The 20,418-nt window shown below is 44.4% G+C and overlaps 1 protein-coding gene across 2 annotated transcripts in view; it reads right to left on the bottom strand.

Moving 5' to 3' along the window:
* The window catches only part of WDR37 (WD repeat domain 37), an 80,051-nt gene that overhangs the window by 13,479 nt on the left and 46,154 nt on the right, over positions 1-20,418 (bottom strand). For both annotated transcript variants that reach the window (XM_070391115.1, XM_070391123.1), the window contains exon 11: positions 19,630-19,771. In XM_070391115.1, the coding sequence (XP_070247216.1) occupies positions 19,630-19,771 (142 nt within the window). The remainder of the gene's footprint in view (positions 1-19,629; positions 19,772-20,418) is intronic.

The raw sequence follows: 20,418 nt of genomic DNA, 5'->3' as shown, positions 1-20,418 counted from the left end.
TTCAGGTGCGCTGCAGTGTTCACGTGAACGTGCAGGTCCAACACTTGTGTGTCCAGCAGAGGCTGATGTGACAAATGGACCCCAGCACTTTTCCACCAGCCAAGGTAGAGCTCACATGCCTACACTGGAAACCTGCACATGCCACTTGACCCTGTCGTGGCCTCTGTGTACAAAGCCAGCAGATCACCACATTCCTTTCCAGGTCATCACCACTTCACAAGCCGTTTTAGAAATTAAGCATCTAACAGATGACACCATTCAGGAGACATGGCAGGATCCTGGAGAGTATGCCCTGACCAGGGCCTTTCCTACTGTGGCTTGGCAGAGTTTAAGGAGCTCATGTCAGCCTGTCCTGTACAACCCCAGATACCTCAAAGAGAAACAGGAAACTTCTTCAAATAAACACACTTCTGAATATTCCTTGATGGCTAAGTCCCCAAAAAACAGACCCGAAGATAAAAAAAAACATTCAAAGGAAGAGTCAAATTGTATCACACGTGATTCTTTTCCAGGACTGAAAATTCCACTTTTGAAAAATGATGTTCAGGTACCTACCACACCAGCCAGTAAATATTCTCACTTGGTTGCTCTCCTCTCTACACCTCCCTCTTCAACCGGGAGATTTCCTTTCTAATTACTGAAAGAACTGTCCATCCGAGGAGGATTCAGAGCACTACGGTGTGCCAGGCCTGCTTTCTGTGAGAGAAACCCCAACAGAGAGGGGTGAAACCACTCCTGGTGATGCTGATACTCTAGTGGAGAAGATGGCAGTGGTCCTGGCTTTAAAGAAACACGCTGCAGTTTTAGGGCCTGCAGTCTAATTCTAGTTGCTGAAATGTGCTGCTGATTAAAAAAAAAAACAAAAACCCTGCAATGACCAGCTTTACTACTGACCAGAGAGAAGGACTCTAAAAGTAGCTTTAAGAGTGTGTCAAGCCCTAGCTGGTTTGGCTCAGTGAATAAAGCGTCGGCCTGTGGACTGAAGGGTCCTGGGTTCGATGCCGGTCAAGGGCACATGCCTGGGTTGCAGGCTCAAACCCCAATAGGGGGCGTGCAGGAGGCAGCCAATCCATGATTCTCTCTAATCACTGATATATCTCTCTCTCTCTCTCTCTCTCTCTCTCTCTCTCTCTCTCCCTTTCTCTCTCTCTCTCTCCATTCCTCTCTGTGTGAAATCAAAAATACACTTAAAAAAAAAAAGTGTGTCAAGCCCTAGCTGGTTTGGCTCAGTGGATAGAGCATCAACCTGAGAACTGAAAGGCCCCAGGTTCAATTCCAATCAAAGGCACATGCCCGGGTTGCGGGCTCGACCCCCAGTAGGGGGCATGCAGAAGACAGCTGATCAATGATTCTCTCTTATCGATGTTTCTATCTCTCTCTCTCCCTTCGTCTCTGAAATCAATCCTATATAATAAAACGGTAATATGCAAATTGACCAAATGGTGGATTCACTGGTCGCTATGATGCGCACTGACCACCAGGGGGCAGATGCTCAATGCAGGAGCTGCCTCCTAGTGGTCAGCACACTCCCACAGGGGGAGTGGCACTCAGCCAGAAGCTGGCTCGAGGCTGGCGAGCGCAGTGGCAGTGGCAGGAGCCTCTCCCGCCTTGTCAGCAGCACTAAGGATGTCCACTGCCGGCACAGGGCCTAAGCCGTCAGTCAGACATCCCCCAATGACTCCTGGGCTGCGAAAGGGCGCAGGCCAGGCTGAGGGAACCCCGCCCCCCCCTCGAGTGCACACACACACATACACACATACACACACACATACTAGTGGCCTGCTGCACGAAATTCGTGCACATTAAAAGGAAATTAGTTAGAGGAAAGAAAATTAGTAAAATGTATATAAAAATCTTCCTCCTGTCAGCGTCTGGAATACACCATGGGACCCAGAGTCAAGTCCCCTCCCACCCGCATGCATCTTGAAATCGCGCGAGACCCAGAACAGCCGGCCCCAACCCCATTGGGCAAGATCCAGACCTGGCAGGCCCCACCCCAGTCAAGCCCCGCTGTGCGGGGGGCACAGCCTCAGGCCTGTGTCTCCTGCGTTTTCGAAGCGTGTACGGGGAGTGGGCAGCAATTTGACTCTAGGTCCCGCAGCATGCCCCAGACTCTGACAGGAGGGATATTTTCATACACATTTTACTAATTTTCTTTCATCTCTGACACTTCTATTATAGAGAAAGGGCAAATAGCAATATTAAAATATTTCCTCTAATTAAATCTTTTAATGTGCACAAATTTTGTGCACCAGGTCACTAGTGTGTGTGTGTGTGTGTGTGTGTGTGTGTGTATGTATATACATATACATGTGTGTGTATACATATGTGTGTGTGTGTGTGTGTGTGTGTGTATGCCTAAGTGATAGTTACGACCACTCAACCGGTTGCTATGACAACGCACTGACCACCAGGGGGCAGACATTCAACACAGGAGCTGCCCCATGGTGGTCAGTGCACTCCCACAGCCAACCTCCTGCAGTCGGTCAACCTCCTATGCTCCCTCCTCCCAGCAATTGGGGCGGGCTGGTCAACCTCCCACGGTCCCTCTCTCTGGCCATCTAGCCCCAATCAGCCCAGATCGCCGGCCAGGCCAAGGGACCCCATCCGTGCATGAATTCGTGCACCAGGCCTCTAGTAAAAATATATTTTCTTAAAAAAAGTGTGTGTCAAAACAGTACATTCAGTTAACTTGGCTAAATTATCTTCCTTAGTATCCTATTAATTAAGAACCTTTTGCCCTAACCGGTTTGGCTCAGTGGATAGAGTGTCAGTCTGTAGACTGAGGGGTTCCGGGTTCGATTCCGGTCAAGGGCATGTACCTTGGTTGCGGGCACATCCCCAGTGGGAGATGTGCAGGAGGCAGCTGATGGATGTTTCTCTCTCATCAATGTTTCTAACTCTCTATCCCTCTCCCTTCCTCTCTGTAAAAAATCAATAAAATATATTTTTTAAAAAAGAACCTTTTTCCACAGATTTATTCAAAGATGATAGTTCCACAGAACCTGATTTAAAATGACTACAGAGAAGATAAAATGAATAAGGTTTATATGCTGATTTCCTGCTTGTGATACAAAGGTCAAGATTCACTTCCTTTCTGGGAAAACTGACCCTTGTTTCATTTTTACTGAATAATATAACAGAGAACCATAGTTCTGAATAGCTGCAATGGCTTCAGTAATTTTACAGAAATCTGAGAGAAATGCATTCCATTTAAATTAGGTGAGGAATGATTCTCTCTGGTTTTAATCACCTGACTTTCCATTCCCTTATTTTCTGAATCCAAGACTTTGCCTATTGTATACTCACCAACTAACAACAGCCAATATTTTGACATCACTATGATAAAAATTGGGAAGAAAGAAATTTCAACGTTTTTTCTTAAATCTTCAAAAGGAAAAAACTTTACATCAACTTTGAAGGTAATATGATACAGACAAACCCTATTCATCAGAAAAGTTAGAAAAATAAAAGTCAGAAATATATCAAGAACTGCAAGTGTTTTACTCTGAAATATACTAGATTAGCAAAAAATTGCCAAGTTGAAGGAAAGTCACTGTTGCTTTAATCGTTAAGACATCACATGGAACCGGATTCCCAGTCCTGGGTGTTTAGTGACACCCCACCCCCACCCCAGGAGACTCTTTACTTCACTGGTAACAGAGGAAGCTTGACCTGAAGTGTTGCTCAGACTAGAAAATGGGGTGACCACCAAACACAGCCTGAGATTGTGTGCAAATAGATGCATGTATGCCCACAAGAAGTGGCACAGGCTACAAAGAATGTGACGTGTGCAGAGAGGTATAACCGTGTGCAGGGTACCAACCAGAAGTGACATGGGTTACACAAATTGTGATGTATGTGCAGATGTGCACATATGTGTGAACATGTTCATCAGAAGTGACACCAGCTACATGGAACATGACATGTGTGCAGATAGGTATATACATATACATATAAAATAAGCCATAACTAATGTTTTTCAAATCAAGTATTTGAGTTGATCTCTGAAAGACTGAAAGGAGCAGAATCATGTGGCCCCAGGAAGCATCCTTGGGTTCCACATGTGGCAGGGAAGATGACTGAAAGTAAAATTTTACTTTAAAAACTTCAGAATTAGTTATTATCACAGCTCTTCAACACCTTGTGTTTCCTTATTCATTTAGAGGAGCCACCCAAGTTGTTGCTGCCTGGTTCTTTTCTAGGTCATGTGTAACTCACACATTTTACATGTTGGTTGTCTGAGGAATGACTTTGAAGGGCCCAGTGTGGTATTAGAGTCAGAACCCTGCAGCTCCCACACATAGCTGAATGGGAGAAAGCATAGATGTCAACTGGGTGATGATGTAAGCCCACCTAGACTCCGAGTGCAGGGCCTGAGCGCACAGACCAGAACCACCATCATCTTTCCAAAGATAAGCCCCACCTCTTGCAGCAGCTCCCTTCCCTACTCTGCTAACTGTGCATCACTGCTCAGTGGTTTCTGCCAACACATGGAACCTGGTCCAGACACAGTTCATGTCTGTCTTCATGAGTCTGTAGCAATGCAGTTGGCATGTTTTTAGTTTGTTAATAACTTGACAATTCTTTTCTAGGTCATCTCAATAAAAGAGAAGCAACCTGAATAGCTCCTAACAAAGCCGAGAAGTAGGGTGATTTAATCGCACTAATTTCCTTAAAGTCCTTATTTTATTATGTACTGATCAGCCCTTTTTTAAATGAGAATTTTTAAAAGGGTAAATGGAGAAGTATTAAACCTCCTCTTAAACTATAAGCTATACTTTGAGTTGGAAACAATCTTTAAAAGTATCAACCAGAGGATTAAGTAAATTACTGCATCCAAACTATAGGCCTCTTAGAAGCAGAGGTGGAGGGAAGAAGGCAACTCCAAGGTGCCGACACGGAAGAACCTTAAGCCTCTCTCATGAAATACAATGAGACTTGCAAAATGATCTCACTTACAGAAAGTCACCACTATGTCCACGTATGGAGGTGCAAATGCACACTCCGGCAGCTGTGGCTGCACACTCTACTGACCAATGTCTCCTTACTCATCTCCATGATGATAAGACAAAGCAGTTAATGCAAAGTAAACTTCCCAATACAGCCTTTACCACACCACTGCAGTTAAGTCACATTTCCGCCAACATTGCTGCCACTCCTTTCCTCTATGAACTGGGTGGTAGGTATACGCTAATGAAGCTGGGAAAACCTTAAATGGGGCCGCACATTGGAATTGCACTATCCATCTGAGTTTTTGCTTTTATGATAACCTTAGATACCAACAAATTATTGCCAGAAATTACATGTCTCTAACCTTTCTCAAATAAAATTATTCCAATCTAATTAAGAAGATAAAACCAGACTTCCAGATATATGGGTTAAGGGGACACGAAGCTGAGAGGGGCTTTAGGTTCTGTTTAGTTTTGAGGCCTCTGCAATCCTGCAGGTCCTTTTCTTTCTTGGGCAGTAATTCCAGTCCTGGGGCACTTCTGAGGCCGTCCTACAGCCCCTATAAGAAACCTTGAAGTACAGTACCTCCTGTTCCCACAGGCAAGGGCTTAAAAACTATCTCCAAGAGTAATGAGCTTACAAATCAAGTGCAGTCTACCAAAATTTTTAAAAAGCACTTAGAAATTATGACTGCTTTAAAGTTATGACATTTTCGTATGTTTTATGCCAAATACCCAGGGGAGATATTTAGTACAAATACAAAACCTCCAAGGCAGTGTGCCAACAGACGGCTGCCCGTCCCCACCACAGGCCTGCACACACCAGACTCACTGACCAAGCACAGAACTCAACACAGTGAAAAATCAACCACCACCTGGTTATAAATGTCATGCTATCAAAACACATTTTCTCTTTAAAAGCATTTTCTCTTAATAGCACAACACAAAATTCAAAGCACATAATCTAGACCTTAGTATTTAGTACTACATATCTCCTCTGGGTATTTGAGAATAAAAGCATATGAAAATGTCATAACTTTAGAGCAAACATTATAATTTTTTTAACTAATATTTTTAACGTCTTATTAGATGTGGTGTTTTTCTTTCTTTAGAAGTGCTGAAGTTCACATGGGGAAGTAAAGTTGCAAGCATATGGAAAGAAAGCAAAAAAGAAAAAACTTGGTGTTTCAAATATTTTATCCATGTTGAGCTAATTTCAGATTTTTTTCAATGCCAGAGTATATTCTCACTTGTAAATACCATCAGTTGGGTATAGACTAGAGTCATCGGCCACCCATGGGGGAAGCTTAATGGCCCTGTGACAGCCTCAACTGTCAGTTCCTTTTGATAGTAATTGAAACAAAACAAAACTAAACTAAAAAAAGGGGGTGAGGAGGCCTTCTACCAAGCTCCACAAGGAAGGCACTGGTGCTGGAAGACAAGAATCTACCTGGGTCCTCCTATTAGAAAACAATTTAAATGGGAATGTCTCACACTCCTTTCAAAGGGCAGTTAACTGGATTTAACCTAAATATCAGTTTTATCATAGCAAGAGGTTCTTGCAAAAATGTCTGTGCATCCACAGCCCTCAGGGCGATAGTCCTGGAATGACCTTTGTGTGGAGTCCCACCCCGGAAGAGCGTGTACCAACACACAGCAAGGGGCAGGCAGGCTACCCAACTAGACTCCTTCAAATAGTCAGCTCACTTACTAAAGAATGGCATCAGGTGAAAATAATGACTATATAAGGGTTTGGCTTATTTCAGATGAAACCACAGAATTTTATCCCTAGTTTTTGAGGATGAGGACAGAAATATATGAGAAATAAACTGCCAACAGCTGGAGAATTCCAGGAATCTAGGACAGTCCCAAATTTCCCCATTAAACATTTCTATTATTTCCAAGACAGTACACACTACAGTTTCTCATTCCTGCTATTAGGGAAACAGTTATATAAAGTATCTATAGTTACTTTTCATATAAATTGGTACACCTTGGGTCACTAACAGCTAAGCCAGTCAAATAATAACAGCCACAGTTACACAAGTAAATCCTGTTATGGTAAAATTCCCTTTATAATAAAGAGATTTCATAATACAGAGTAAAAGTAAATGTAACACATCAAAAACGAAAAAGACATGTGCATGTTTGTCCTTTCTAACAATCCTCAATGAAAGCCTAAACAGAGCTTACATCAAGGAGCTCCGACCCTGTCCAGCAAAAACGATGCAGCACAGAGTTCAAGGGGACCCACTTGGTAACAGATTTTCATCTTATTAGCGAAGTGTTAAGTCTCAAACTCTATTTATTCAGAAAAAATCTCGAATCTTTGTAAAAGTACAGAGAGAACAGAGAAAATGAAAAGACAAAAATCATCTCCCTCCCAGCTCCTAGAGAAACTAGTTATAAAACTAGGCCAGTAATGTTGAAGCCTGTCTGGCTACATCTTTCCTTAAGACAACACAAAGAAATTCAAATTAACTGGATGGTTAAGTGAATTACATCATGAAAGACATGAGATGCTAATATATGTCACTAAGAAACTTGTGTTGAGTTCCTGGAAATGAGAATATGCTGAGATATAGTTTTCCAAAGTGTATTCTATAACAAGTTAACATGAAATATACTAGTGACCCGGTGCACAGATTTGTGCACATTGAAAGGAAATTAGTAAGAAGGTGGCTGGCAGGGCAGGACTGGGCAAGACAGACAGAACATGCTCTGGAGCCAACCTCCCATGGTCCCTCCCCAGTGTCTTCGGAGTGAGCAGGGTCCCTCCGGCAGGTGGGGTCCCTCGGCCTGACCTGCGGGGATTGGGCTGAAACCAGCTCTCCAATATCCCTCCAGGGGTCCCAGAGTGCAAGAGGGCACTCTGCAAAGTTGCTGTCGTACAGGGTGTGGAATGCAAACCCAAGTGTGCCGTAAACCAGATTCAGGGACGACAGTGTCCCAGCAACAACATAACCCACGGCCAAAGGTGGAATCGCACAGCCCCACAAGGAATCAGGCTCCCTCCTCTGTTTTCGGGGTGTATCACCTGAGAACCGCCACTGCCAAGGCAATGGAGCTCGGAAGTTCCTGCATTGAGCATCTGCCCCCTGGAGGTCAGTGCACTTCATAGCGGCCAGTCGAACAGTCGAACACTTAGCATATTAGCCTTATCCTATCTAATAATAGGCAAAGATGCAAATTGACTGTACCTTCACTATGCCCACCATTGGCTAATCAGAGCGATATGCAAATTAACCACCAAAAAAGATGGCGGCTAATTTGCATATACCAGCTGGGAGCGAAGACTGAAGACACCGTAGAAGGAAGCCAAGCAACGGAGCTGAGGTAGCAGAGATGGACGGGAGAGAAGCGGCAGAGACGGGTGGGGTAGGAGCGACAGAGAAGGGCTGGGTAGGAGCACAAGAGAAGGGCGGGGTAGGAATGGCAGAGACGAGAGCGAAGCCCTATTCTTGCAGGAATCTTCCTGCAAACGGGCCTCTAGTCCTATACAATAAAGAAGGAATATGCAAACTAACCATCACTCCACCACAAAGGTGGCTGCGCCCACAGCGCAGGCAGGGTTTCCATAACACAAGATGGCTGCACCCACAGCAGAGTCCAAGTTCCTGTAACAAGCCTTAACAAGCAATCAGCAGGGACCTGAGGCTGCAACCCCCATCTCGCCCCCATGGGGCTTGACAGGGGACCTCAGGCCACGCCCCCCACCCCGGCGCCAGGACCGAGGACCCGCGCCCCCGGCCCAGCACCAGGCCAGGGGACCTGAGGCCACGCCCCCGCCTGGCAGGGCTTGACAGGGGACCTCAAGGTGCATCCCCCCGCCCCAGAGACATGACTCTGGGTCCCATGGTGCACCCCAGACTCTGACAGGAGGAAGATTTTCATATACATTTTACTAATTTTCTTTCATCTCTGACACTTCTATTATAGAGAAAGGGCAAATAGCAGTATTAAAATATTTCCTCGCCGAAACCGGTTTGGCTCAGTGGATAGAGCGTCGACCTGCGGAATGAAAGGTCCCAGGTTCAATTCTGGTCAAGGGCATGTACCTGGGTTGCGGGCACATCCCCAGTGGGAGATGTGCAGGAGGCAGCTGATCAATGTTTCTCTCTCATCGATGTTTCTAACTCTCTATCTCTCTCCCTTCCTCTCTGTAAAAAATCAATAAAATATATTTTTTTTAAAAAATATTTCCTCTAATTAATCCCCTTTTAATGTGCATGAGTTTCATGCACCGGGCCACTACACACACACACACACACACCACACACACACACACTCACTCTCTCTCTCTCTCTCTCTCTCTCTCTCTCTCTCTCTCTCTATATATATATATATATATATATATGCTCATGTAGTTTTAAGAAATACTGATCCACTAAAACAATACTCCACATGAGACTTTTCAGGGCAACACCAACAAGTAAAGAATAGCAAAGCCAGAAGAACTGCACACCTGAGTTTATCCTATATATAAAAGCCCAGCGACTGAATGGTGGAACAACCAGAATGACTGCGACCTCTCCCCTGATCGGGGGCGGGGCCAGCTGGCAAGCAGCCCCTCACCCCATCCAGTCTCGCCCCCAAGCAGCCCCCAACACCCCTAAATCATAGCCTGGCTCCCTAGTGCAAGTACATTTAGTGAAAGCGCAAGAAAATAATTAACAGTCCCTTCTGTCCCCAACCAGAGTCTCCAGGGGGCTCTGCTAATACTGCAGCCAAGGTGTGGAATTCTCCCTCCAGAGAAGGCAGCCCCAGGAGACCTTCCAAGTTAGCCAAAAAGGCAACCTAAGCATTAACAGGATGGCAGCCTTTGCTGAGGAATGTAGAGGCTGGGTGGGGATTTTGTGAAATTGCGGTGCCTTGCAGATTAGGTGAGTTTTCAATCTCTCTTTAAAAGGCGAAGAGGACCCACAGGCTGCCAGGAGCAACAGCAAAGGGTAGGCACATTCAAAAACAGAAAAACTTTTAAACAAAGAAGATCATATTGGGAAACTGAGGGCAGAGCCCCAAGAAGAACACAAAAATCATTAAAGGGCCATCGTCCATCTTGATATACCTTTGCAAACAACACATAAACAACTTCATCTCATGGCACGAGAAATGCAAAACAGTTCTGTTGTGGGTTTTCTTTTGGCCATCCTTAAAGTATAATTAGATCCAGCTGGGGGAAATCCAGCATTACACCCCACAGCCGACCCCGCCCAATGGGCCCCCATCAGGATGGGCCCATCGGACCCCATCCATGCACGAATTCGTACACCGGACCTCTAGTGTTTAATATTTAGCAAAGGATCGGGTAGAAGGAAACAAAAAATCAGCTAGGAATGCAGAGGTCCACCTAGCCTAGGAGGATGAACCTGACTTGCTCCCTGCGGTGGCAGACACTGTGCTTGATGCTGGAAATGCCAACAGCACAGCTCACCCCAACCCTGGGGGGGAGAGGGTGCAAAGGGGGGCTGGTAGTGCAGTGGCCCGGGTGGTGGGCATCCTCTAGGACAGAAATCTATTGGTCTGAGGGGAAGCAAGAGATCCCGGAAGGGCTGGCTGGAGAAGCCACACTCAGACCATCAGAGATGAGCGATGAAGCTAAATACACACTCAAGATCAGCCACTCCTATGCTCTTCTGTGAGAATGAGGGTCTCATGTTTGGTTGTAAGAGAAGCATGCCTTTGCGTGGGGACACAGGTCTACTTGCAAAGGTAATGAATTCTAAAGGTTTTATTGGTCATATGGGTGCAAACCTACAGAACCCATGCCAGAGATTTAAAAAAAAGCAACAGTTATGGAAAAGAGTCCTCAGCAGAAGACTGTAAAATGTCTCACTTCCTGCCCTGGCACCAAAAGGTTGTAAGTACGATTCCCAGTCAGGGTGTATCCAGGTTGTGGGTTCCATCCCTGGTAGAGGGCATGCAGTAGGTAGCTGATCAATGTTTTGCTCTCGCTCTCTCTACCTCTCCCTTCCTTTTCTCTCTAAAAATCAAAAAAAATATTTTTTAAAAAAAATAAAATGTCTCAATTCCTGCTTTTCCAAACTGCAATTATTTCTAGAGGCTTCCTGCTAACAACACAGGAAAGTACTATAGTGTAGGATAAAGAGCCTGCAGCCTTTACCTGCTGACCACACACTATGGGGTCTCACGAGGCAGGGGCCTCTCTGGGCAGAGATGGCAGAGGCCCTGGCATGTCTTCCTGGTGCAGCTGTGACTGGGTGAGCAGAGGGGACACAGCAAACCAGCCCCTGCAGATTCTCAAAAACTTAACAAAAGATAAAACATCCCCCTGACACTTTCTACAGTAAACTAGTGCCAATGAGAGAAATTTTTTAAACTTATTTATCTACATATCAACAAAGTACGCTAGTTCACCCTAACACGAGTAAAAGAGAAAATGTAAATAATCTGAATGACAGTGCTACTTGTACATATATCTTATTTTTATTCAAAAGCTTATATGCCCTCAGAGTTACGGTTACTGCAGCATCAACTTATGTCTTGGGAGATATGGATAGAAGAGGCCCCCGGGACAGACACAACTTATCTATAAGCAACTCCTGATCCCATCAGAGAAACAAATCTAAGAAACTGTGTCAAAGGTCCACACTAGGAATAAGAATTCCTTTGTAACTACTTACATTCCTCATAGTCTTATCACTCCAAAAACAGCCATTATTTCCTATATCCACTAGCTTCAAAAACGTGTCACAAATTAAAGAGATATTTTAAACCTGACATCAATATCTCCTATACTCCATAATCAGAGGGAGACAGATGAGAACAGACTTTGTTAAACCTCCTAAAGCTAAAACTGGCTCTTTCATCAACTACCTGTAATATACTAGTACATACAGTCCTGGCTCTTTTAGCACAAAAGTTACATAAAATCTTTCAGACAAATAAAGCAAGTGAAAATATAATGTTATTAAAAAGTGTTAGAAAAGGCCCTAGCCGGTTTGGATCAGTGTATAGAGCGATGGTCTGCGGACTCAAGAGTCCCAGGTTCGATTCCGGTCAGGGGCATATGCCCAGGTTGTGGGCTCGATCCCCAGTGGGGGGCGTGCAGGAGGCAGCCAATCGGTGATTCTCTCTCATCATTGATGTTTCTATCTCTCTCTTCCTCTCCCTTCCTCTCTGAAATCAATAAAAATATTTTTTTTAAAGTGTTAGACTCTCTGGAATCACAGGAGTCAAGGCCCATCTAGGACCCAGGCAATCTTCAAGAAATTACCTCATCTCCCTGTGCCTCAGTTTACCTCCACAGAACAGAGATAGACTCACTGTGAAGATTAAACAAATAGGACCAAATTTTCACTGTGCCTGGTGACAACAAGGACTCAATAAAAGCAACTGCCACCATTCTCTCTTCATTTCTGCCCCCCTTCCCAGACATGACCCCAGTCCTCCCTGGTTCTCCACCCACAGGTCTTTGTGTGTGCATCCATGCTGCACAGGACAGTTAGTCAGTATAGCAAAGGTCCACTTATATCCTGTCTCCTAGAGACACAGCACAAGTACTGACTGCCCTTTCTCTACACCAAAACTCCCTTCTTCACACAGTCCTCAAATCCCGGACCACATGTAACTCGGTGCAGTAGCGGTGAGCAGAGTCAATTTAGTGGGAAAACTACTGGCACTTTCCACTGTTGGGTAGGGAAGTGCAGGGTGAGGCTAGGACAGACTCCTACTGTGCCAAAGGCAGTATGTACTCAAAGACGAGAGGGTGCTGTCGAAAGAGACAGAGAAGCCACAAGAGAGTGCACTGAACCTGGAACAACTTGAGCATCAAAATTATAACAATAAAGACTTTATAACCATCAAAAAGAAAAAAGTCCTTGAGTCTATACTAATCCTCAGCTACACTAATGAAGAGTGCCAGCTAATGAGTGTAGAAGAATGACAAAATTAGCACAATCACCCTTTGCAACACTCAGTGTAATAACTGATTCAGGCAAGGATCACTGATGATGTCAGACCTTCCACAAGACGGGCTTGGTTTCATCATACAAAAATTCAATGTCGGAGAATCGAAGATGGCGGCATAGGTAAACACCGGAGATTGCCGCCGTAAACAACCACTTCAAAAATACAACTAAAAGTCGGAACGGACATCAACCAGAACCACAGGAAGGCTGGCTGAGGAGAGACTCTTCAACTAGAAGCAAAAACAACAGCATTCCGACGCTCAGAGGAGGCGTAGTGTGGAAAATTTAAAGGTACGGTGGTGCGGTGGTGAGGTGGTGCGCGCGCAAAGCGGGCTGGCGGCTGAGGGCGCGGTTGTCGTTTTCAACAGGAGTGAGTCTCAGACTCTGGGCTACAGATCCGGGCGAGTCTCTAGGGACCCAGACTCAAACGGGAGAAGCGGGACTGTCTGGCTACGGCCCCTCCGAGGTTTGCAGCGGTTGTGGGGACAGAGACGCAGAGCCCCTGGGGACGGACTGAGAGCGGCCATAGCGGCTCCCTCCCCCCGCCCTGTTGAGCCCGCCCCGCCCAGGCCCTGCGCACAGCCATTTGCCAATTGCCTCAGGCAAAGGCTGGATTAGCGCCTCCCCAGAAGACAGACGTTTTCCACACAGCTGATTCCTACAGCCAGTCGGCCTGGTGGTCAAATCCCTCTAGTGTTAACTACAACAATTAAGGCTTGGCTAGAACAAGACTGCGCACAGAGACCACAAGGGGGTGCACCAAGAAAGCATAAAAGATGCGGAGACAAAAAAACATGACAGAAATGGAGGATATGGAGCTAAGAATCGCAATTTTGAGGGCTTGCCATAAATTTGTGCAGAGCCTCACGAAAACTAATGAGACCCTCGATGCTACGATAAAGAAATTAGAAAGTAAGCATACACGGACTGAAATAAAGACTATTATACCCAATAGCAGACCAGAGGAGCTCAAGAATCAAACCAAAGATTCGACAAAAAACACCCAATTGGAAAAGCAAAATGAAAAAAGAATCCTAAAGTGTGAAGATAGTGTAAGGAGCCTCTGGGACAGCTTTAAGCGGACTAATATCAGAATTATTGGAGTGCCAGAAGATGAGAGACAGCAAGATATTGAAAACCTATTTCAAGAAATAATGGCAGAAAACTTCCCCCACCTGGAGAAAGAAATGGACTTACAGGTTCAAGAAGCGCAGAGAACTCCAAACAAAAGGAATCCAAAGAGGACCACACCAAGACACATCATCATTAAAATGCCAAGAGCAAAAGACAAAGAGAAAATCTTAAAAGCAGCAAGAGAAAGAGGCTCAATTACCTACAAGGGAATACCCATACGACTGTCAGCTGATTTCTCAACAGAAACTTTGCAGGCCAGAAGGGAATGGCAAGAAATATTCAAAGTGCTGAATACCAAGAACCTACAACCAAGATTACTTTATCCAGCAAAGCTATCATTCGGAATTGAAGGTCAGATAAAGAGCTTCACAGACAAGGAAAAGCTAAAGGAGTTCACCACCGCCAAACCAGTATTATATGAAATGCTGAAAGGTATCCTTTAAGAAGAGGAAGAAGAAGAAAAAGGTAAAGATACAAATTATGAACAACAAATATGCATCTATCAACAAATGAATCTAAGAATCAAGTGAATAAATAACCTGATGTACAGAATGAACTGGTGATTATAATAGAATCAGGGACATAGAAAGGGAATGGACTGACTATTCTTGGGGGGAAAAGGGGTGTGGGAGATGCGGGAAGTGACTGGACAAAAATCATGCACCTATGGATGAACACAGTGGGTGGGGAGTGAGGGTGGAGGGTGGGGTGGGAGCTGGAAGGAGGGGAGTTATGGGGGGAAAAAGAGGAACAAATGTAATAATCTGAACAATAAAGATTTAAAAAAAAAAAAAATTCAATGTCATAAATATCAATGAAATGGTGGAGAATTGTCTTAAATTAAAAAAGACCAAAGAACTTTTCAACAAGTCTGTAATGTGTATGTCTTAATATTAGTTTTATAATTTAAACTACTAAAAAAATCAGTAGTTAAATTTAAAAATATAAAAGAGAGAGAGATAAGGGGGGTGGGGAGAGAGAGAAAGAGAGAGAGAGGCCAAAGAACACAGTACCTAAATGTAATTAATGAATCCTGATTAAATCCTTTAAAAAGTTTCAAAGATATTTGGGACCACAAGAATAAATCTGAATATGGGCTGGACATCAGGTGATATTAGAGAATTTTTTTACTTTTCTTAAGTGGATAACACATGGTTATTTAGCAGAATGTCCTTATACTGAAAAGATGCATCTGAGGTATCAGGGCAAAGTGTGATAACATGGACATTTCCTTTCCAAAGGCTCAGCCAGAGAAAGTACGTATTTTCATATAATAGCATGTGTACATCTATAGAGACAGAAGTGGATGTATGTGCTATATATTCATATACGTATACACAATCTAAAGAGACAGAAGTGCACATGTGCTATGTATTCATAGGATACATTTGTACAGGTATCTATAGAGAGAAGTGCATATGTGTGTGTGTGCTATATATTCATTCGATATGTGTTCATGAATCTAGAGACAGAAGTGTGGGTGTGTGCTGTATATCCTTTAATACATATGTGTATACATATCTATAACGAGGCAGACAGCCCTGGCTGAAATGGCTCTGTGGACAGAGCAACAGCCTGTGGACTGAAGGGTCCAATATTCAATTCCAGCCAAGGGCACATGCCCGGATTGTGGGCTTGATCCCCAGTAGGAGGCGTGCAGTCCTCATTTATGTTTCTATCTCTCTCTCCCTCTCCCTCCCTCCCTGAAATCAATAAAAACATATTTTTTTTAAAAAGAGACAGAAAAATGTGGTGAGGTAAAAACAATTGTGCTTCTAAAAGGATTAGTGGGTTTGCTTCGTTTTTTTTGTGTTTTTTTTTTTTAAATTAAATCTTTATTGTTCTGATTACATTTGTTCCTCTTTTTTTCCCATAACTCCCCTTCTCCCAGTTCCCGCCCCACCCTCCGCCGTCACTCCCCACCCACTGTCCTCATCCATAGGTGCACGATTTTTGTCCATTCTCTTCCCGCATCTCCCATTCCCCTTTCCCCCCCCCAAGAATAGTCAGTCCATTCCCCTTCTATGTCCCTGATTCATTGTAATCACCAGTTCATTCTGTACATCAGATTATTTATTCACTTGATTCTTAGATTCACTTGTTGATAGATGCATGTTTGTTGTTCACAATTTGTATCTTTACCTTTTTCTTCTTCCTCTTCTTAAAGGAAACCTTTCAGCATTTCGTATAATACTGGTTTAGTGGTGATGAAGTCCTTTAGCTTTTCCTTATCTGTGAAGCTCTTTATCTGACCTTCAATTCTGAATGATAGCTTTGCTGGATAAAGTATTCTTGGTTGTAGGTTCTTGGTATTCAGTACTTTGAATATTTCTTGCCATTCCCTTCTGGCCTGCAAAGTTTCTGTTGAGAAATCAGCTGACAGTCGTATGGGTATTCCCTTGTAGGTAATTGAGTCTCTTTCTCTTGCTGCTTTCTCTTGCTGTCTTTTGCTCTTGGCATTTTAATGATGATGTGTCTTGGTGTGGTCCTCTTTGGATTCCTTTTGTTTGGGGTTCTCTTCGCTTCTTGGACTTGTAAGTCCATTTCTTTCACCAGGTGGGGGAAGTTTTCTGCCATTATTTCTTCAAATAGGTTTTCAATATCTTGCTCTCTCTCATCTTCTGGCACCCCTATTATTCTGATATTAGTGCACTTGAAGCTGTCCCAGAGGCTCCTTACACTATCTTCACACTTTAGGATTCTTTTTTCATTTTGCTTTTCCAGTTGGGTGTTTTTTGTCGAATCTTTGGTTTGATTCTTGAGCTCCTCTGGTCTGCTATTGGGTATAATAGTCTTTATTTCAGTCCGTGTATGCTTACTTTCTAATTTCTTTATCGTAGCATCGAGGGTCTCATTAGTTGTCGTGAGGCTCTGCTCAAGTTTATAGCAAGCCCTCAAAATTGCGATTCTTAGCTCCATATCCTCCATTTCTGTCATGTTTTTTTGTCTCCGCATCTTTTATGCTTTCTTGGTGCACCCCCTTGTGGTCTTTGTGCGCAGTCTTGTTCTAGCCAAGCCTTAATTGTTGTAGTTAACACTAGAGGGATTTGACCACCAGGCCGACTGGCTGTAGGAATCAGCTGTGTAGAAAACGTCTGTCTTCTGGGGAGGCGCTAATCCAGCCTTTGCCTGAGGCGATCGGCAAATGTGCGCAGGGTTTGGGCGGGGCGGGATCAACAGGGCGGGCGGAGGGAGCAGTTATGGCCGCTCTCAGTCCCGTTCCCAGAGGCTCTGCTTCTCAGAACCCCGGCAGCCGCTGCAAACCTCGGAGAGAAAGCTGCCCTCAGGTTCCAACTGATGCCGGATAATCCCGCTTCTCCCGTTTGAGTCTGGGTCCCTAGAGACTCGCCCGGATCTGGAGCCCAGAGTCTGAGACTCACTCCCGACCGAAAACGACAACCGCGCCCTCAGCCACCAGCCCGCTTTCGCGCGCACCTCGGTACCTTTGTATTTTCCACACTGCGCCTCCTCTGAGCCTCGGTTTGCTGTTCTCTTTCCTTCTTGTTGTAGAGTCTCTCTTCAGTCATGTTCTGGGTTCTGGGTGATGTCCGTTCCGTCTTTTAGTTGTATTTTTGAAATGGTTGTTTGCGGCAGCGGTCTCCGGTGTTTACCTACGCCGCCATCTTGGTCTCTTCGCCCCTGCTTCGTTTTTTTCAACTTTTACTTAAGCTTGAAACTTTTCACAATAAAAACTTGGGAGAGCCCTAGCCAGTTTAGCTCAGTGTATAGAGCATCAGCCTGCAGACTCAAGGGTCCTGGGTTCAATTCCAGTCAAGGGCACATGCCCGGGTTGCGGGTTCCGTCCCCAGTAAGGGGCGTGCAGGAGGCAGCCAATCAATGATTCCCTCTCATCATTGATGTTTCTATCTGTCCCTTCTTCTCCCTTCCTCTCTGAAATTAATAAAAATATTTTTTTTTAAAAAAAAACTTGGGAGAAACCCTAACCGGTTTGGCTCAGTGGATAGAGCATCGGCCTGCGGACTGAAGGGTCCCAAGTTCGATTCCGGTCAAGGGCATGTACCTTGGTTGCAGGCACATCCCCAGTAGGGAGTGTGCAGGAGGCAGCTGAATCGATGTTTCTCTTTTATCAATGTTTCTGTCTATCCTTCCTCGCTGTAAAAAATAAATAAAATATATTTAAAAAAACTTGGGAGAAGAGATGTGCAAGCTGCAGGGTAAGGATGTATGGGGGGGGGCCCCATTTGCCTTGCATATGGTCTATAAGGAAACCACAGACAGTTCCTTCTGCTCTCTGGGCCCACAGTGACCCCACCCTAAAAGCAGATGAAGAAGAGCTGCTGGTCCACCCTTAGCCCCACTCTTTTCAGTTCAGTGTTCTCATCTGGGCTGTGCTGGGCCAGTTACAAGTTGTCCCCTCCATGATCTCCAGAGCAACCAGGACTGGACCATCGGGACACAGGGAAAGCACGTGGGCCCTGCTCAGTCCCCAGCACTGTATGAACCCCTGAGAATCCGGCATTTTCTATTTCGGGGCTATGGCTACCGTGGCTGGTAAAGAAATGCCTCCCTTGTCAGAATGAAATAATTTCTCAAATGGAAGCTCTCAGAACAGAGCCGATGGCACACTAAGATTTCAGTATGTGCTCGCTGTTGCTTACTCCTAACAAGATGCCAAATTGTTTTCCAATCTCAAACTCCTTAAAAAATTCTGTCCTAGCGTTCCCTTTTGTACACTTTATGACTTTTGAACATTAAATCTAAAATTTGGTATCTAACATTCAACACATAAAATAGACTCGTTTGCTACATCACATGATAAAATTAATAAAATCCATATTTTGGAGAAACCAAATGAGCAAAAATTCATACATGAAAAAATGTTTACTGAGCACTAATGTGTGTAGGACCTTTTCTGGATGTGCAAGGGCTCAAGCAGAACAACACTGCCATCTAGGAGAGAGATAGGGATGGTTTGGTGGGGACAGTGGTGGCCTGAGGAGCAGGTGAAGGACACATCAGGAGGTATAACTGGACAGGAGTCCTACTCCTGGTCTGGATAGGGCATAGCTGGGGAAGTGGAGAGGTTTGTGGGATGAGTAACTAGAAAGATAGTCACTTCCTGTATTGGGAAAAGTCAGACTAGGAGAAGAACAAGTTTGTGGAAAGAACAAAGTTCTGTTAAGATATGGGTACGCCTGAGCTGCCCAATAGACAACCAGACCGAGAAAGGTGAGAGTCAGTGTGTCTTCTCCTGGAACAAAACAGACCCTGCAAATATATGGAATATCAAAACTAGATGCAAACGACCCCAGGGCAGGGATTTGGGAGTGGCTGTTAACAGTTCCAGTGTGATCACCTCACACCGCCAATGCTGAAGTACTTCCTGCTTCCTCTCTGATCCCCTCTCCCAATGTCCCATTCTGTCTCCATCCAATTTCTTGAGAGAACTTTGGTGACTTCTCTTATTCTCCTAACTTCTTTGAAATCTCCAAAATGGAGTTAAACATTTAGGAAAACAGTAGCCATTTTGAAAGACAGTGGAGTTCGAAATTGATACTGAAAATTAAGACAAGTATGAAGTTTTCATATCCACCCATAAAACCTTTTTCATGAACAATTAAAAAGAGACATTTTGAATGACTGTGACTCACTCTGTATGGCCCTGGAAAACATTCACAGAGTGGATGGACGGGTCCCTAAAATCCCACAGACGGAAGGTCGTGTCACGGGAGGAGGTTACCACGAGCCGCTGGGTGGGGTGTGTACAACAGTGCGTGAGTTCTTGGTCATGCCCTACAATACAACCAAAGACGACAAAAGTGCAAGGTCACCCATCTGCAGATACAGTTAGAGTAAAGCTTTCTTAAAAAATACTGGAATCAAAAAACAGTCTTTATGGTCTCTATTGCTAGTATTCATTCACCGTAAACACAAGGAATCACTTAATGACAGCATGTGTGGTCACAGTGGGACCAGTTTTCCCTCAGGAGCTGGAACTCCTTTCACTTGTACATTTAAAAGGATCCTGACACTGAGTGAGTGTAACCCAGTTCCTGATCCAAACAGTTAAGAGGTCTGGCAAATCTCTGTTAAAGGCTCAGCGTGCAAACTAATTAATTGTTAGTTCTTCACTTCCCAAATGACCTCTAATAATATTTGTGGAGCCTTCTGTGAAATACAGTCTTTCACAATCAATCAGAAAATGCACCTACTGACAAATTTGAAAAATACTTGTGATGGGCAGAATTCTAAGATGGCCTGGTATACACACCCTGTCTGATACCTTCCCTTGAGTTTGGGCAAAACCTGCAAATGTGATGAGCTACCATTCTGGTAATCTCAGTACATTATAAGGCAAAATAGACTTTGCAGCCATAACTAAGGCCTCCAAACGATGTAGTTTTGAATTCATCGAATTCAAAAGATGTCCTGGTGGGCCT

This window comes from Myotis yumanensis, unplaced genomic scaffold (assembly GCF_028538775.1).
Source record: "Myotis yumanensis isolate MYYU_CA2020_CCGP unplaced genomic scaffold, mMyoYum1.0.hap1 SCAF_1, whole genome shotgun sequence".
Lineage (NCBI taxonomy): Eukaryota > Metazoa > Chordata > Mammalia > Chiroptera > Vespertilionidae > Myotis > Myotis yumanensis.
The sequence above is the reverse complement of the archived record's forward strand: the minus strand, read 5'-3'. Positions and strand labels throughout refer to the sequence as shown.